Source organism: Ochlerotatus camptorhynchus, unplaced genomic scaffold (genome assembly GCF_037179485.1).
Source record: "Ochlerotatus camptorhynchus isolate MF236.1 unplaced genomic scaffold, CSIRO-AGI_Acam_v1.1 ptg000491l, whole genome shotgun sequence".
In the NCBI taxonomy this organism is placed as follows: domain Eukaryota; kingdom Metazoa; phylum Arthropoda; class Insecta; order Diptera; family Culicidae; genus Ochlerotatus; species Ochlerotatus camptorhynchus.
Window position 1 is genome coordinate 1,559,660 of NW_027040976.1, and position 17,738 is coordinate 1,577,397.

The following is a 17,738-nucleotide window of genomic DNA, read 5'->3' on the forward strand; positions in this document are numbered from 1 at the left end:
TTTAAATAGTAATCATCGATCACATGGTCGACGCGACTGGTCAGTTGCTCACCGACCCCACTGATCAGCTGAAACGCTGGTTTGAACACTTCGAACAGCTTCTACAAGTTTCGTCGGTCAACCAGCCATCAACATCTCGGCATGAACCGCCAAGAGTGCGACGCATCACTCGCGTCAATTCTGAGGCGCCATCCCTACCGGAGATCGAAGCTGCTATCCGAACCATGAAATCCAACAAGGCTCCCGGGGTCGATCGCATATCAGCAGAGATGCTCAAAGCTGACCCCATGCTATCTGCACAAATGTTGCATCAACTATTCTGCAATATCTGGGACACCGCGACTTTTCCGGCTGACTGGATGCAGGGCGTCTTAGTGAAGGTCCCAAAGAAGGGGGACCCAACTGTATGCGATAACTGGCGTGGCATTATGTTACTGTGTTGTGTTCTCAAAGTTCTATGCAAAGTTATCCTCAACCGGATACAGGAGAAGATCGACGCGACTCTCCGACGGCAGCAGGCGGGATTCCGTGCTGGAAGATCCTGTGTGGACCATATTGTCTCGCTCCGCATAATCTTGGAGCAGGTCAACGAATTCCAAGAGTCCCTTTACTTGGTTTTCATTGACTACGAAAAAGCTTTCGACCGACTCAACCACGAAAACCTGTGGGGCGCCCTAAGGCGCAAGGGAGTTCCGGATAAAATCGTCAACCTCATCGAAGCTCAGTATGAGGCTTTCACGTGCAGGGTGCTGCACAACGGAGCCCTATCTGACCCTATTCGGGTAGTCGCTGGAGTGAGGCAAGGATGTATTCTATCACCGCTACTGTTCCTCATCGTAATCGACGAGATAATGGTTGGTGCGATCGACCGTGTGCCGAACCGTGGGTTGCTCTGGCAGCCTATTACAATGGAGCATCTAAACGACCTAGATTTGGCGGATGACGTTGCTTTAGTATCACAACGGCGTTCTGACATGCAGAGTAAGCTCGACGATCTCGCCGAACGCTCCTCAGCGGCAGGTCTCAACATCAACGTCAGCAAGACTAAATCGTTGGATATCAACACGGGAAATCCATCCAATTTTACGGTAGCTGGTCAGGAAGTGGAGAAGGTTGAAAGTTTCCAATATCTTGGCAGCCAGATAGCGTCGGACGGCGGAACCAAGAGTGACATAGGTGCACGGATCAAGAAGGCAAGGGCTGCTTTTGCGAGTTTACGAAACATCTGGAAGTCAAATCAGATTAGTCTCCGCACGAAGATCCGAATTTTCAACTCTAACGTGAAATCTGTACTGCTGTACGCTAGCGAAACATGGTGCGTATCAGCGGAGATCACACAGAAGCTGCAGGTGTTCATCAACCGATGCCTGCGGTATATAATTCGTGCTTGGTGGCCTCACAACTGGATTTCGAATGCCGAGCTCCATCGACGGTGTCACCAGAAGCCGATATCGACAGAAATTCGGGAACGTAAGTGGAGGTGGGTTGGCCACACTCTACGGAAGAGCGGAAATGAAATCTGCAAACAAGCGCTGGATTGGAATCCAGCCGGACATCGCAGCAGAGGCAGACCCAGGGGCTCATGGCGGCGAAGCCTAAACAAGGAGATTAAGCAAGTCGACCGGAATTTGACCTGGGCCCAGGTCAAGGCGAAAGCAAACAATCGCCCAGGATGGAGATCTTTCACGTTGGTCCTTTGCGCCAGGGATGGCGCTCAGGACACTTAAGTAAGTAAGTAAGATCACATGACTCACAACAATGAATGCATTGATCTAGTTTAAAATATAACCGAGCATCCTTTCTTTCGACTTGGTGAAGAGGTAACATTGGTCTCATTTAAAACAACGATGAATGAATTAATCAGTCCCACAGGGCCTTGAAGGAGCTAGAGTTGCGATCGGGAGTGCTGATAGGTATTTACTTTCAAGCAAGCTTTTGTTGATTATTGAGTTGCCCATATGATGAATTCTAGGATAGCTCAGATGACAAGGCAAGCGGCTGGTGATCAAAAGAGGTACATGGTTCGAATCCCATGCAACGACATGTATAAGTATTTAATAAACTTTCTAATATCTGTGTGGTGTGAGCCACGTCAGAAATAATGAAGAACAATCACTCAAGAAACACACCCTATCCCCGTCCCTTTTATTTTCGGGTAAATTTTCCCACAGTTGAATAATCGTTTAATAAATGTATAATAATGTCTAATTAAACGTTACTTCACATGAAAATCAACCCGTATACAGAGCAACATCACTGTTTTGAGGAAGCGCTGAATAATCAACAAAAATTATCGTATAACTTCTGTAATATAAGTCTGTCTCATATTAGTCGAATAAAAGCTTCTCGACATACCTTATACAACACCAAGTAGTTCAATGTTGTGGTTGAATAAATTCTCAAGATTTGTGTGAACAAAGCCTGAACAGGAGTTATCATTAAAAATAGTACAAGTACTATTAAGCATGCAGTTGAATAAAATGACCAAGAAGTCGTTTCTTCAAAAGACGATTGTTTGTTGGGTGGATCTTTTAGTAGCCCATCCCGTGGTCCTCAGAATAAATTTTCTGGTCACAAATCCGAATTTATAGTGACAAGACGTCTATGAGTGGCTTTGAAAAAGCCGGGGAGCTCTAGGATCAGTTTCATGAATAGACCACTTTTACCGATGTTTCGGATCTTTCGGTCGATGGGTAAGTGGTCCCCAGGGTCCAAAATCCTATCACAACTCCGAATTCTTTCTGATACAAACTTTATGAGTGGTTTTTAAAAAACCACGGAGCTCTAGGATCAGTTTCATGAATTGACCACTGGTACGGATGTTCCGGATCTTTTAGTTGACCATCCCGTGGTCCCCAGCGTCCATTTGCTGGTCATTCCTCCGAGCTTACTGTGATAAGACGTCTATCAGTGGTTTCGAAAAAAACCGCGGAGCTCTAGGATAAGTTTCATGAATTGACCACGTTTACGGATGTGTCCTCTCGATAAACTGACTCTTCCCAAAAGGTGGACAACTATCTGTTTAACAACTTCTCCAAAGACATCAGGAAGTTATCTCTTCAAATTGCCGTACAATCAGTGTTTGGTCCCAATTATCCTAATTATGTAATTTATTTTGAATTTGGAACAAATAATGAGTTAAAAAACGAGGGGATGCATCCCAATGAGTGGGGAGAAGAGCCCACCTTTAATTCACGAAATGTTAACAACAGGGAGTTGGCAATTCCACTCTCCCCATCCAATTTATATGTTGATATGAAAATATGTAGAATATAAGAATATAATACTACCGACAAACCGAAATGGCACTTAATTCTGACTTATATCCGAAAATCGTAAACGGCTGATTTAAATGTGCAGTGATCCGAACTGTCAAAACCATACTTTTTTTTAAGGCTTTATTAAAGAGATTCTAGTTCATCTCTATCAAAACCATACACCCAACCGGTGGATGTAAGATTCGCTTACAGTTATGTTGGATTCATCATCAGAGGATGTAAGTGGAGACCGCATGAACCGAGGATGCGATATACCTAGCTGCGGTCCAATGCAAGATCATTGGAGACCGAAAAATGTAGAGTGTATTAGTGAGGTAAATTAATTATGTCGAAAAAAATTGGAAAAAGGTTGCCGACTGGACTCGAACAACGAACTGTGCTTTCTCCACTACTCTCTCCATGCTCTGAATAAGGATAGCCTAAAAGCAACCAAGAAGCGCTCATTTCCTCTCACACTCGACTTCGTATGCTTTTTCTGCTGGAGAGATTCGAGGCAAGGGTGTGCGTCGTTCTACCACGTTATACACAAAAATCAAGGCAAATGCTTGCTTGTGTAGGTGAAAGCACAGACAAAACACGAAATAAAAAAGGCAAAAAACCATAACATCGCCTGCAAGGTCAACTTCTAACATTCGCTGCGATGTTCATGAACAGAGGATGATAGGAAATGGAACTAACATTCATTGTAATAGATTTTTGGTTTGCGCGTAGGATTTTTTTTTATCTAGATAGAAATAATTTGTCCAGAATTGATCAGAAACGAACCGATTCATAACTTTTGCATGCGGGTTCATGGCTTAGCTAAATATTTCCCGCGAACACGGAGCCAGATGTCAGTAATGTGCTTTGGTCAGAAAATTTATTGCTTTTGCCATGGTCATTCATGTCGGTTTGTCGGTGATAATACTACCCACGATTTTCTGCTCAGTAAGCAAAAACGATCCCTTCAAGGTAATCTAGCATCTCAAAACCACAGCACTCCACGACTAAATATGATTAAGTTTCCGCTTGATATGTAATGAACAACGGAGATGCAAGATAATTCATATAGTTTTTGCGGTTGATGACCATATCATATCATAGGGCCCATGTATTAATTATGTCACGCTAAATCGAGCAAAAAATTACCCCCTCCCCCCCTATCTAGACGTTTTTTCTATACCTAATGCATTGCTTGTCACAACATCTTAGACCCCTCCCTCCCCCCTTAGAGCGTGACATAATATATGCATCAACCCATATCTTCATTATCGCAACTTCGGGTAATCTGCGAAAGTACTTGCATTTTTCTCAGACACTTTTGATCTAACTGCAATCCCTTTACACCCTATACGCTCTCTGACCAAAGGGCAGGGCAGAAATTCTGTACACATTCAAAACAAATTTCAAACTTGAAAAACAGCAGCGGTGCTGGTGGTGTATCGGTAAGCGGCTTGGCGGTGTATCGGTAAGCGGCACTCCAATGGGCTTGGGTTCAATCCCAGACGGCGCCGTCGGGATTTTCTGATGCATACAATCTTTGATGACGCCGAAGTAAAGCCGTTGATCCCCGGTCCATGAATCATGAATTGAAGATGGGTCGATATGTAGGGTCCAGATGTGGGAGCTGCCTTCCTGGCGGTGGTAGCGTTGGTGCTCAGTACGGAGACCAAGATCGATGAAAAACGAATCAAGAAAAAAAAAACAAATACCTAGCAGTAGACTATTGGAATTGTATCTAAGCTTCCATCAACAGGGTGTGGACTGGTATTAATTCCTTGACATATTTTCCTTAAGATCTACGCGAAGTTTCACAGTTTTTTGTTGTTAAATTGAACGTTATTATTTTCTTCCATTGACTAGTCACTATGATGAAAGGAAAACGCTCTTCTATGAATTTTCTCGTCTGGATGCACTCCTGGACAAACTGCAGGAGTTTGGTCTCCATCCGGGATTTGAATTTATGGGAATTCCGGCTGGAATTTATGAGAAAGAACGAAGGCACCGTTTCGTATACTTCTGGACGGATTTGGCGATGCAAGTTGCCTCACACTATTTGCGTGAGTATTCGATGTATTTTTATCAGAACAGGATTGAAATGCATTGATATCTCAGGTAGATATGGAATAAAGTATGTTTCTAACTGGAGATTTGAAACGTGGAATGAACCGGATCTAAGAGGCTACAATGTACTAAATTTCACCGTCAATGGTAACTTTCTAAAATTGAAAGAAATTTTAATCCATTCAAGCAAGGCAACTCGAAATTTCAGAATATATCAACTATGTTCAATCGATTCGATTTGGTCTGGATGCTGCTGGTCGACTTCTGAATAACATTCACCTGCCTCTGCATGGTAACATTCACCTGCCTCTGCATGGTCCGGCCGGGTTGTTTAAATCGACGGAGCATCATCCGTTTTGTTGGAGCGCATTGAAGCTGTGCAACGATTCACCGAAAAAGTGTCCCTTTGAGGTTATTACGTTTCATCGCAAAGGAAGCGGATTGAGAGCCGACGAAATTGTCCAAGGTGGCGTCCGGTTAGTTGAGCAGTTGCAGGAAACGTTCCCCAACATAAGTGAATTCCGATTTTCGAATAAGTATGATGGAATAAGTTTGGAATGGGATTTGAATGTATCTTTCTATATTTACAGCGAAGCCGATCCCATTGCAGGCTGGTCAACTCCACGAGAATTTCAGTCTAATCTGAAGTATGGTTCCATGCTGGTGTCTACTGTACTTCAACATTGGTCTGTACTGTTCACCGGTCGATTGCGCAACTTGGAATCCATCTCCCACGATAATGGTTTTCTCAGTTACTATCCCTTCGAGTTCGATCAGCGAACCCTGCTGGCACGCTTTCAAATGAATCTAACTCAACCGAGACACGTTCAGTTTGTTGTTAAGCCGGTATTTTCTGCCCTCGGAATGCTCGCAAATCTAGGGCCAATGGCAACTGACCGTTTACATGCTACTGGGAACATAAGCTATATTGTGTCTTACCAACAAAATCCTTTCTACTTGTGCATTCTACTAGTATCATCCAACGACACCTTCGAACCTGTTGAGAAACGGCAGAAGTTATCAGTGAATATCGTAACGACAAAAGAATTTGTGGGACAACCTGTTGCATACATTGTAGAGGGACTTCAGAGTGGCTTGAACGATCCGAACTCCGTATGGCAGTACTATGGAAAACCACCCTACCCAACAGGGGCACAATTTGAAGAAATGAGGTCCGTTCAGTTTCCTTCCGTTCTGGAAGGTCCCACAGTTCTTCCGATCGGCAGGAAAAGGTTAAAGCTAAACTTCAACCTACGAGCACCATGGCTGGCAACCGTGCGAATGTGCAGCCTTCAGTCTTCGAAACCATCTGTAGTTCAAAATGTCCGAGTTCGAAGGATTCACGCGAACGAAGTTTTAATTTTTTGGCACGAAAATTCAGCTGGTGTCAGGTATGGTATAGAATGCAGTCAAATTAACACCGTTTAACCGGGTCAAATTACAGATGCACCGTCGGCTATGAGGTATGGTTTAACGGCTCTAATCGGTCGGTCGATTGGACGCAAATTAATTCCGAATGGCATACACCGTTTATGTTCTATCAATTTGCGCCTAACGTTCACGTTGTTGGTGGTGTGACAGGTAAGCACCTAATCTGCTATCAATTAATTGAATTATAGTTTTGGAGCGGATGGAATGATGTTTCGGGATTTGCGTTCAATAGCACAGAGACAAGTGGATTATGGTTGGAAAAATGTTTCGATTTTGGAAATCTATTCTTGATAGATTGGTTTGTAACATCCTTGGATTTTTTTATAATATCAGTCAGGCTTGCAATTGCTGATTACAGCTCAAATGCTATTTCAAGAACAACATGTGAAAAGGGCATACAAGCTTTTTGTAAACAAACCTTCTTATGCCCTTCACTTGCTACCCATATGACACCAACGCAAACCATCATCATCACCGGGTAGGGAAAACTTTACCCTTGCCGATGATGTTGTTGGTTTGCGTGGGTGATAAAAGGGCCTACAAAGGTTTGTTTACAAAAAGCTTGTATGCCCTTTTCACATGTGGCTCTTGATTTTTTTCATAATTATGAAACAATGAGATACTATAATGATAATTTTTATTTGTAAGATGCAAGAAGAGGTGGTAAAGTTTGTGTATGACATATAAAATTTATCAATTTTGCTTTCAGAAGGTCACAACTAGCGGTTTTCTGATCGCTGATTGCTCGCTCATCGCGTTTCTCATCGTTACTTTAAACGTCGGCTTCTCGCGGATGAAGATCATCCAGGCAAACCAACAGCGACATCTAGTAGGAAGTGATTCAAATGTGACGTCCAAAGGATTTTCAATTTTTAACCTCTCTTTCTTTCTCTCTCTCTCTCTCTCTCTCTCTCTCCCTCTCCCTCCCCCCCCCCCCTCTCTCTCTCTCTCTCTCTCTCTCTCTCTCTCTCTCTCTCTCTCTCTCTCTCTCTCTCTCTCTCTCTCTCTCTCTCTCTCTCTCTCTCTCTCTCTCTCTCTCTCTCTCTCTCTCTCTCTCTCTCTCTCTCTCTCTCTCTCTCTCTCTCTCTCTCTCTCTCTCTCTCTCTCTCTCTCTCTCTCTCTCTCTCTCTCTCTCTCTCCTCTCTCTCTCTCTCTCTCTCTCTCTCTCTCTCTCTCTCTCTCTCTCTCCCTCTCTCTCTCTCTCTCTCTCTCTCTCTCTCTCTCTCTCTCTCTCTCTCTCTCTCTCTCTCTCTCTCTCTCTCTCTCCCTCTCCCTCTCCCTCTCCCTCTCCCTCTCTCTCTCTCTCTCCCTCTCCCTCTCCCTCTCCCTCTCCCTCTCCCTCTCCCTCTTCCTCTCCCTCTCCCTCTCCCTCTCCCTCTCCCTCTCCCTCTCCCTCTCCCTCTCCCTCTCCCTCTCCATTTCTCAACTTGTCATCCTACCCAAATTTGGGTACGTCGTATATCACGTGATATACGCTGTAATGTGAACGGGGTATAACACAGCTTCAAGCTGTCAAGTGTCGGTGCGATGCTTTGTTAACGCCTAACTGGCAGCACTGCTGGCAGTATTAAAAGATACTCAGAATATACAGAATGGTCAAACAAACCAATCCCACTAAGGTGGTCAAGAGATGAACTAGCCTCAGGCTAAAAATCTCTAAAATAAAGAAAAAAAAAAAAAAAAAACTAAGGTGGTCATTCTAGAAATATGTCTATTATGACAAAGCACTGTTAGAACTAATTTTAGATTTGCTTTAGACTAAAGTTGAAAAGAAAATTCTACGTCAATTGAACTTGGTACAAATATCACCCCTGCTTCAAATTCTTCATCTATACCTACTCCCTTCGCTGCTAACAATGTTCAGCGAGTAAATGGAGCTACCAATGTTGCTATTGCAACGGGTAGAAATCAAAATACTAGCCAACGTAATTCTAACGGAAATTTTGAAAATTTTGGCATTACTGCTCCTAAAATGGAATTTTTACAGAAATCATTAATTGAAATGATTACTGATATGCTTAAATCTAACTCCATGTTTGATGCTATCCAAACTGGAGTAAAATTTGCGAACAATATAGCTATGACTGAAATTCAGTAAAAAATATTTTAAATTGGAATGATTGACCCCTTAAAGATAATGAAGACGAGCTATTTAATTTTTTGAGAGTTCATAACGTGCATATTGCCGTTATAACTGAAACGTTCCTTAAACCTGACCATAAGGTTAAGAGGGACGCAAATTATTTCATTTATAGAAATGATCGTCTTGCCATCATTGTTCATAGACGAATCAAACATAAAATTCTTTATCCATTTGAAACCAAAGTTTTTGAAACTTTGGGAGTCTCTGTTGAAACAAAATTTGGACAACTTACGTTTATAGCTGCCAATGCGTAGGCCAGCAAAAGAATTTTCTCAAGGGTGACCTTCAGAAACTAACCCGTCATAGGTCTAAATTCTTTATTATTGGTGATTTTAATACAAACCACCGCTCATGGAATAATGCTCAAAGCAATTCCAATGGTAATATTCTGTTTGATTGTTCTGCAGCACATGCACAACATGCACAGAAAACAATTATGAATTTTAACTATCGCGTAAAATCTCCCTTCGTTTAATTTTGAGCTCTGCTTGGCATATACAGCGAAATCGTTTACAAGCTTGGATACAATATTGCTAATTTATGCGATATTGCGCCTAAATTTACACGAAATATCGCGTAAATTTATACCAAATCTAGCGTTAATTTTATGTGCGCTATATCTCGCAGAAATTCTTCTTCAGCAAGAAATCCCTCCACTATTCATTTGGTCTTAACTGATTCATGTTAACTTTGTAGCCAATTGGTTACCCATGCTGACTTCGGGGGGGGAGGTAGCTCATCGATTCTTCCGGTTCGCCTCCTAGCATCGTGCTATAAGGTACCAGGCGATAACCAGGGTAGTTGATCGATAGCTCGATGACGTCATTTCGTTGGCGTCTGCTATGGGAAACTCTCATAGCAGGCGTTGACGATGGGACGTTGTCGAGTTGTTGAATAGCAACTATCGTGGTAACTCACCGATTACCTGTCGATCTGCCAAATTTGGAAAGACGTCTGCATTGAATTGTCTCATATAATAATATTCCGCCCACTATATCACAAGAAATTGCGAGTAGCTGAGTGGAATGGAGATAAGTTAAGCATTGGGTACAGGACCAAGTCTCCCCTGGGTGGTGCCAGAAGATGAGCGCAATAGAATCATCAAGTTGCCATAAGGCACGGAATGAGACTATTGCATGGCTGGGTAGTCAAAGTCTTCCATTCGTTAGTCATTTCAGGTGGATTAGAACAGGTTTAGGTTTAGGGTGGGCGTTGGCCAGATTTGGATTTTTCAGATATAATCCTAAATAGGACCTAGATTATTTAATACACTAGTAACCTCAACTTCTGTCACAATGTTTCATTGTGACTAATCAACACTCAATGGGTAAAATATCAAATTTGCGGTAAATTTGAAAAAAGGGAACTTGGAGTGTAGAGTGCACTGCCCACTGGACGATTCTGAAGCCTGACCAAGTGAGTGGGTTACGGGTTTATTTGATTGTACGTCATTTCCAAGTTACATAGATACATTCATACCATTGGCATTTTGTATTTGATACAGATACATGGATTTGATGTACAGATACATTCATACCATTGGCATTTTGTATTTGAGATAAGACAGAGACAGGATGCGGAGGGCCTGCTTAGGGGGAGCGTAACCCATGTTATGGCTTCCATTTATTAAATAGTTCAGATAGGCTGGAAATGATAGGTTCATGGTGAGAAAATGTACCATATGGTGCCCGTTCACTGATCAAAATTAGATTCAAATCGTCAGGCCCTGCCCTGGAATAAGGGAATTGACGATGATTTGTCAAGTTTCATTTTGCATTTGCATATAATTGTAAGTTTAGGTTTGCTTTTGTAATTGTAAGATAGATATAGCGAATTCGTTTATTATCGGGGTTGGAACTAGTTCCATCCCGTGCGAACCCGAACTTTTTGTCAGTGCGAACCTCGACCCGTGCCAGGTTTTAAAAACAAACGATCAAACTGACGTTTGCTAGAAAACAAGCAGACCCAATCTTGATACCCGATCCAGGTTGGAACTGAATAATAAACGAATTCGCTAATAGTTTGCCTCAATTGAAACATTGAGTTAAACATGACGAATCATACCTCTAAAATAGTAGTAGTTACAGTGCCGCATTATCTAACTTTTGTTTTGTTTGTTTACATATAACTAATACTAATACCTCCTTGTTTTCTCTCTAATTTGTCTACTATGTCCCACCATCACGATGAGAGATGAGCTACCGTACATGGTACACGCTCATATACACTCCCAAAATAGTATGCCGCAAGTAAGTATATCACAGAGGCAACTAAAGATCCAGAAACAAAAACCGAAAACGCTGAACGGCAGATTGGTTTACAGTGGTCGACCAGGGTGTGTGCTGATAAATTACAAAATTACAATTACATCATTATTTCATACATCAGCTTGAATTGCGTTGATCGATATTACATTTTTTTTGCTGTGCACTACACCACCGGAGCCAGCAAAGTTCAACAATCCATCGTTGCTTATGCCTTTGTTGTCGTTTGGAACCAGTTTTGCGAGGTAGGTGACGATTGTGCGTATTTCTCGCGTAAATTTTGAAAAGGGCCTAGCCTGAACAATACGTGAAGAGCAAATTGAAACATTGTACGTCGCGTGAAAGTGGAACTTCATGAAGGCCTAAGTACTTTTTCGTAGTTTTTAGTTTTCGGATTTGAAAGATCGTCGGTTACAGTGGCCTGCTTACTGAGCAGAAAAACGCGGTCCCAGGTCCTTACATATCAAAGAGATTTATGGTAAAATCGCATGTGTATCGTGTATTTTGCGAAACTCGTTGTTGTCGTTGGTTCCGGGTTTGAATGGATACACAAATTTGAGCAACGGTATTATGTGATATGAGGGGCTCGGTGGCCTTAGAGCAACCGTTTTTGCTTACTGAGCAGAACATCATGAGTCTATTCTCAGGCCCATCCACAATCAAGATTCGTCAATCGTTTTATTTGTTAATATGACTACATGGTAATAACAGCAACTCGGTGATTAAAAAGGTGCTCGTCTGCCTAGTGGCAAACGTTTTTGCTTACTGAGCAGAAGACCGTGGGTTTAGTCCCAAGCTCCTTCGCGTTATATGATCGTTAGGACATCAATTCAGCTTATCGTTTACCAAAACGAACCCTGCTGCAAACCCAACCCTCTTATCCAACATCCCAGTGATTCCTCGTGGAAGTGCAGAGGTGTTCTCGGCTTCCATCAAAGCGAGTGTCATGTCAACACAATCCTTCCCATTCCTTTCTTGACCTGTGTTCGGGCGCGGCCGGCGCTGGTATTGCCTAATTTAAGATCACCAGTTTTTACACATTGAGGATGATTGCTAGTCCCAAGCATCGTCTATTGGTTCTCTGTGTAATTACAGCTGATCTGGCAATAACAGAGTAGCAACCGTGGGCGGTCAATCAAGCTCAAGCTCAAGCTCAATTGGTTACCCATGCTGACTTCGGTTCTGATCACCTCCTGTAACTTTTGAAATATCCCAAGAATAATTTCTAATCCTCTAATCTTCTAATAACAGCTCTACTTTCAATTACCATAAAGCTGATTGGGAGCAATATCGAACATTTATGGAATATAGCTTTGATCCAAACATTCCTTTGCAAACCAAAGATGATATTAATAATAGTCTTGAATCTCTGACAACTTCTATATTTGAAACGAGAGCTGCCTCAGTACCAGATTCATTTATAATAGACGTCGATATTCAGCTCTTGATCCATCTGAAAAATGTCTGTAGGTGGCAATACCAAAGAACACGTGATCCTGCCATGAAAGTTTGCTGACGGGATTTGCAAAAACAAAGTCTCTGCCCTGAGCAGTGTTGGCAAAATCAGAAATCAATTGTTATTTTTTCACTCTCATGCGCTCGCAATATCACGCGTGATATTAGAACAAAATATCATGCTTGATATTAATTTTACACGCTCCTTTGATATTACGAGACTATTCACAACTTGCAAAAATCAAGCTGAGAGTTGACTCGACACAAAAATGATTCCATTGCATCGAGAAAACTTGTTAAGCCTTTTTCGCGCGAACCGAATACGCTCACGCAAACTAACAACACCATCGGGCAGAGGAAATTCTCCCCTTCACGATAGTGCTCTTGGTTTGCGTGGGCGTACTTCGGTTCTCGTGAAAAGGACCTAGCAAATTATTCACAAAAGTTGATAGGCCCTTTTCAAATGTTACGCGAGCATTATTCATGTGTTCATTTTTACTAAACAGGGCCCCGCTGCTGTGTCAAAAAAAAAAAAAATTCAGTAGATGAACTAAAGTTCACCCGTACACAGGTCTATTGTTAGAATTTTTTAAAATTCACAAAAATCATTTTTTTTTATCAGCAACGATCACATGGTAAGCGTGATTACCTCTCACCCCAGCAGGCCAGTCGGCGCCGCCGGGATGTTCTACGGCATAACATCTCTGATCACGCCTTCCTTCGGATGGGAAGTAAAGCCGTTGGTCCCCGGTTCATGAGTTGATGGGTCGATAGGTAGGGTCCAGGTGTGGGAGCTGCCTTCCTGGCACGTCGGTAGCATTGGTGCTCAGCACGGAAAACAAGATCGACGGAAAAAACAAACCAAAGGAAAAAAAAGCAATGATCACATAGGAAATACATACATTTAGGCGTTTTCCGAGCTACTGTATCAATGTCGATTAAATTCGAATGTTCTATAAGTTATATCAGTTGGATCTTCATTTGACATAGCAAAAGTCATGTTCAATGATAATTTGAACTAAGTTATTGGTTATTTTGGTGCCACAGCAAGCTTAGATATGTTTAAACATGACTCCAAATTGACTGATCCCTACATGGGTTATTTTCTAATCACAATAAAGCTTGTCTATACTTATTATGCCACCAACATAACCAATAACCAAAAACATAATAATTGAACTTGATTTTTACATTGTTTTGCTTCAATCCAACCGGCAGAAGTTATTTAATAATTGATTGTAACTGAAATAGATACACAGAAGCTAACTCGGAAAACGCCTAAATGTATGTATCACCTAATTGATCATCTGTGATCAACCAATTTTTTTGCTACCGACGTGCCAGGAAGGCAGCTCCCACACCTGGACCCTACCTATCGATCCATCACAACTCATGAACCGGGGACCAACGGCTTTACTTCCCATCCGAAGGAAGGCGTGATCAGAGATGTTATGCCTCAGAACATCCCGGCGGCGCCGACTGGGATTGAACCGAGGATTGAACCCAGGCCTGTTGGGGTGTGAGGTAATCACGCTTACCACTACACTTGTGATTAACCAATGATTTTTTTGATTTTCAAGAACTTCTAGCGATCGTTTCCGCTTAAAACTTTTCAGAAATGAAGTTTAATAATTATTTGAACTAACTCTTTGATTATTTTGGTGCCAATTTCCCATTCATTTTTGTATGGCGTCCTTATATTTATTTCCGAAGGAGCAAATCATATTTCTATTTATTTCTCCTACGTACATGCAAGGTTGCAAATACTCATTTCAGCTAAAATAATGTTTTTCGGAATAATAAAACCAAAAGATGGTATGATGGTATGTTTTACTTGTAACTTACAAGAAGAGGCTACAAAGTATGCGTTTGAAATATAAAACCTGTAAATTTTGCTTTCTATGAGTCACAATCAGCGATTTTCTGATCGCTGAGTGAGTGAGTGAGTGAGTTAGTGAGTTTGTGAAAAATCGCTGATTGTGACTCTCATGAAGTGAAATAAGCAGGTTTAATATGTCAAACACATTATTCGCAACCTCCTCTTGTATCCTACCAATTCAAAATATGATCATGACATCTAATTATTTCATAATTTAAAAAAACATTGTTTTATCTGAAATGAGTATTTGCAACCTTGCGTACATGATGCAATTGGTTCTTTCTTAGGCTCATATTGTGGCTTCCAAACACACATGATTTAGAATTCCTCTGATTCTTAGATTTGGAAGGAACCATGCTTTAGAAAGTGTCTTTATAATAATTTCCATTTTGTATAACTAAATTTTTTTATAATATGAAAGCTCGAAGTTATGATGAAATTTTCTATATCAGTCATCAAAAACTCCTTGTCTTTCTTGGTAAAATTATTTAAAAGATGCTTCAATTTAGCATATTGTCCTGATAAATGGAAATATGCAAAAGTTGTTCCAATTTTGAAGCCGGATAAAAATCCAGCTGAAGCTTCTAGCTCCCGTCCAATAAGTTTGCTTTCTTCAATAAGTAAACTTTTTGAAAAAAATATTTTTGAATGCAATGATGCTTCACATTAAAACGAACTCGATTTTTGAAGATGAGCAGTTTTCCCCTGTTTAAATTACTGCTTTGCCAAGGCAGGAACAATGTGAACGCAATTAGATGTGTATCATAACAATTAAGGCTGGTAAGTTACTGTAGTAGCTAGGGCACCTAGATTAAAATGAGATGTAATTAAATTTGAGTTTGAAACAAGCAAAGAGCTAAAAGAAACTAAGCTGGTATTCTGCTGACAAGGTAAAGAAAGAACAACCTGAACGATACTATAAGGCCATGATAAAATGTACGCCCTATTTTGAATGGTAGGCTTTGATAATCAACTTTAAAAAGTGTCCGAATGTCGATGCTTTGCCCGAGGACCCGTGTAGCATAATTTGCAAACATGGCCGAATCATTCGAATCATTGCGGTATAACGAATCAAATAATCACCCTCAAAAAAGACTTATCATTGTCACAACTTTTGAATGACAGGGTGCTCTGCGGTAGTCGTTCATTTCAATAATTCCCAATAGAGTTCCACATCGACAGACCGGAAAAAGTTTTCACACCGAGATATTTCAACGGCGATTTTCCAAAAGGACTTATCTGCTTTTGTAAACAATTAGTCAAACGTCAATTGGTCGAAACTCATAGCTCGCCCACGCAAATTAAAATCACCATCAGATAGGGTAAAGTTTTCCCAATAAGATGGTGGTTGTTGTTTTCGTGGGCCAGCTAAGATGCAAATTAACGTTTGAATCTTTGCTTTCAAAAGCGGATACGTCCTTTTTGAAAATTCTTCATTGCATTGAACACAATTCGTCGTCTGTCCCCTATCATCCCCTATGCTACTCACTCGGATCGGATGCCTACGGATATATTTGACTCTATGGATGCAGCGCCGTAATCCCGAAAGCATTTTCCGCTGTTTCCCATTCATAGTATCGAAACTTTGAAATTCCGAATGTTTTTCGTTGCAGGTCTGTACCGGGTGCGTTCCGTTGATTTGTTTGGTCGCGTTGGCGCTTTTTCCAAAGCTCATTATTATGATGGCTGATTTTTAATTATTTCGAACATTTAATTATCCGCGTTTGGTGGTTCTGCAGTAGGTGGATACGAAAAAAACGCACCAGTGAATGAGAATGCTAATTTAATTAGGTGAGACAGGAGGAAGTGCGAAAGCGAAAGCAGTGGAGAGAGGACCGGTGAATGGATGTCACCGGAATGTTGGTAACGTATTCAGTTTGTCCAACCTGGGTAGGTATATATTAAAGCAAAAATTGTGTTGTGTTGTGTGGGGATATTATCGGATTTTGTGGCGACTGCAGAATCGAACGCAAATTATACAGACTCTATCGTGATACCAAACCAGATAACTGTTTTGTTCGTTAACAGAGTTTCAATCGCTCAAATTGGAAGTAGGTGTGGTTTAGATTGATTGTGATAATTTTACCACTATTATTCGTTTTGTGAACGTACATATGTTGATTTGAACTCAATAAAAGTCTGTCAGTAATTTCATCGCCAATTGCGACTTGTTTGATTATTCGAAAGCATTATGCAAACATTCTGTGTCATATCACCTACTATCTTATTCACATGAATATCACTTATAAGCATTGGCGTTGCTAGAAAATTTATCTGGAGGGGGCCTAGGGGGGCCTGTTGATTTTTTTTTTATTTGCTAAACTACGGTTAAATAAAAACTCGCGAAGATGCTTGTTTTTGGGTACATTTTTTCTGTGACCTATATGACATTGAAACTTACTTTTATTTTAATGGTGAAACAATAAATTTGATTATATTTATTTCATAGCAATGATTGGGAACCCGGAGGGGGGGGGGGGCTGGGGGCTTTAAAAACTTACTGAACAAGCAATGATCCTTTGTACATGCTTTGTGTAATGAAATCACACAGCGACCATATGTCAAACATTTAACCATCTTAAACTTAAGAAAATGCGCAGAGTTAGATAATTCCATGAATTTTATAACTAGTTTTGTTTTTTAGATTCTGAATATTTCATCATCAGTGAAATCTCAGACAGAAACCAAAATTAAATTCTAGAAGTTTGAATTTGAAACATGATAAAGTGGAAAGAGAATAAATTTCATACATTTAGGACTTAAATATGTTCAAGGTTAAGATTTAAAAATTTCGAAAAATACTAAAAATTATTAAAATATAATTTGTCATGATTCTGATATTTGAAGAGAAAAGAAAGTAATAAAGCACTTATGCAGAACAATTTTTTATTCGATGCATCGGACTAACTAACATTTGGAGTCAATCAAGATTAAACTTAAATTCTAATCGAAAGGAATGAACTCGTAACTTGAATGATTGTGTCTCTGTTTGTGACTAGATAATAATTGAATTTATTTTTACAAAAGCATTGGGATTTTTTGTTTTAAATTTTAAATGAAGTTAGTTTTGGTTATACCCATTTGGAATCAAATAATTATTTACACGAGCTTTTTTAATCATAAAATACACACAAAAAGCACGGATTTTTGTATGTGCTAAGGCATTCAAACTATCCTGCAGCTGAATTCCGGGAATAAATTTCATCGAAAATAAAGAAATTTTTACACATTAAATATGTGTAGAA

General features: G+C 40.6%; 1 protein-coding gene across 2 annotated transcripts in view; it reads left to right on the forward strand.

The window, feature by feature from the left end:
* Idua (alpha-L-iduronidase) overlaps window positions 1–16,644 on the forward strand; it is a 26,419-nt gene extending 9,775 nt beyond the window's left edge. Inside the window, exons 2-7 of one of the 2 annotated variants that reach the window (XM_065235475.1) lie at window positions 5,121–5,317; window positions 5,373–5,468; window positions 5,530–5,857; window positions 5,912–6,712; window positions 6,766–6,902; window positions 16,107–16,644. In XM_065235475.1, coding sequence (XP_065091547.1) covers window positions 5,121–5,317; window positions 5,373–5,468; window positions 5,530–5,857; window positions 5,912–6,712; window positions 6,766–6,902; window positions 16,107–16,183 — 1,636 coding nt within the window. In that variant the 3' untranslated portion in view covers window positions 16,184–16,644. Of the gene's footprint in view, window positions 1–5,120; window positions 5,318–5,372; window positions 5,469–5,529; window positions 5,858–5,911; window positions 6,718–6,765; window positions 6,903–16,106 lie in introns of both variants that reach the window. The other variant, XM_065235476.1, reaches the window with a different exon arrangement.
* Window positions 16,645–17,738: the final 1,094 nt, after the last annotated feature.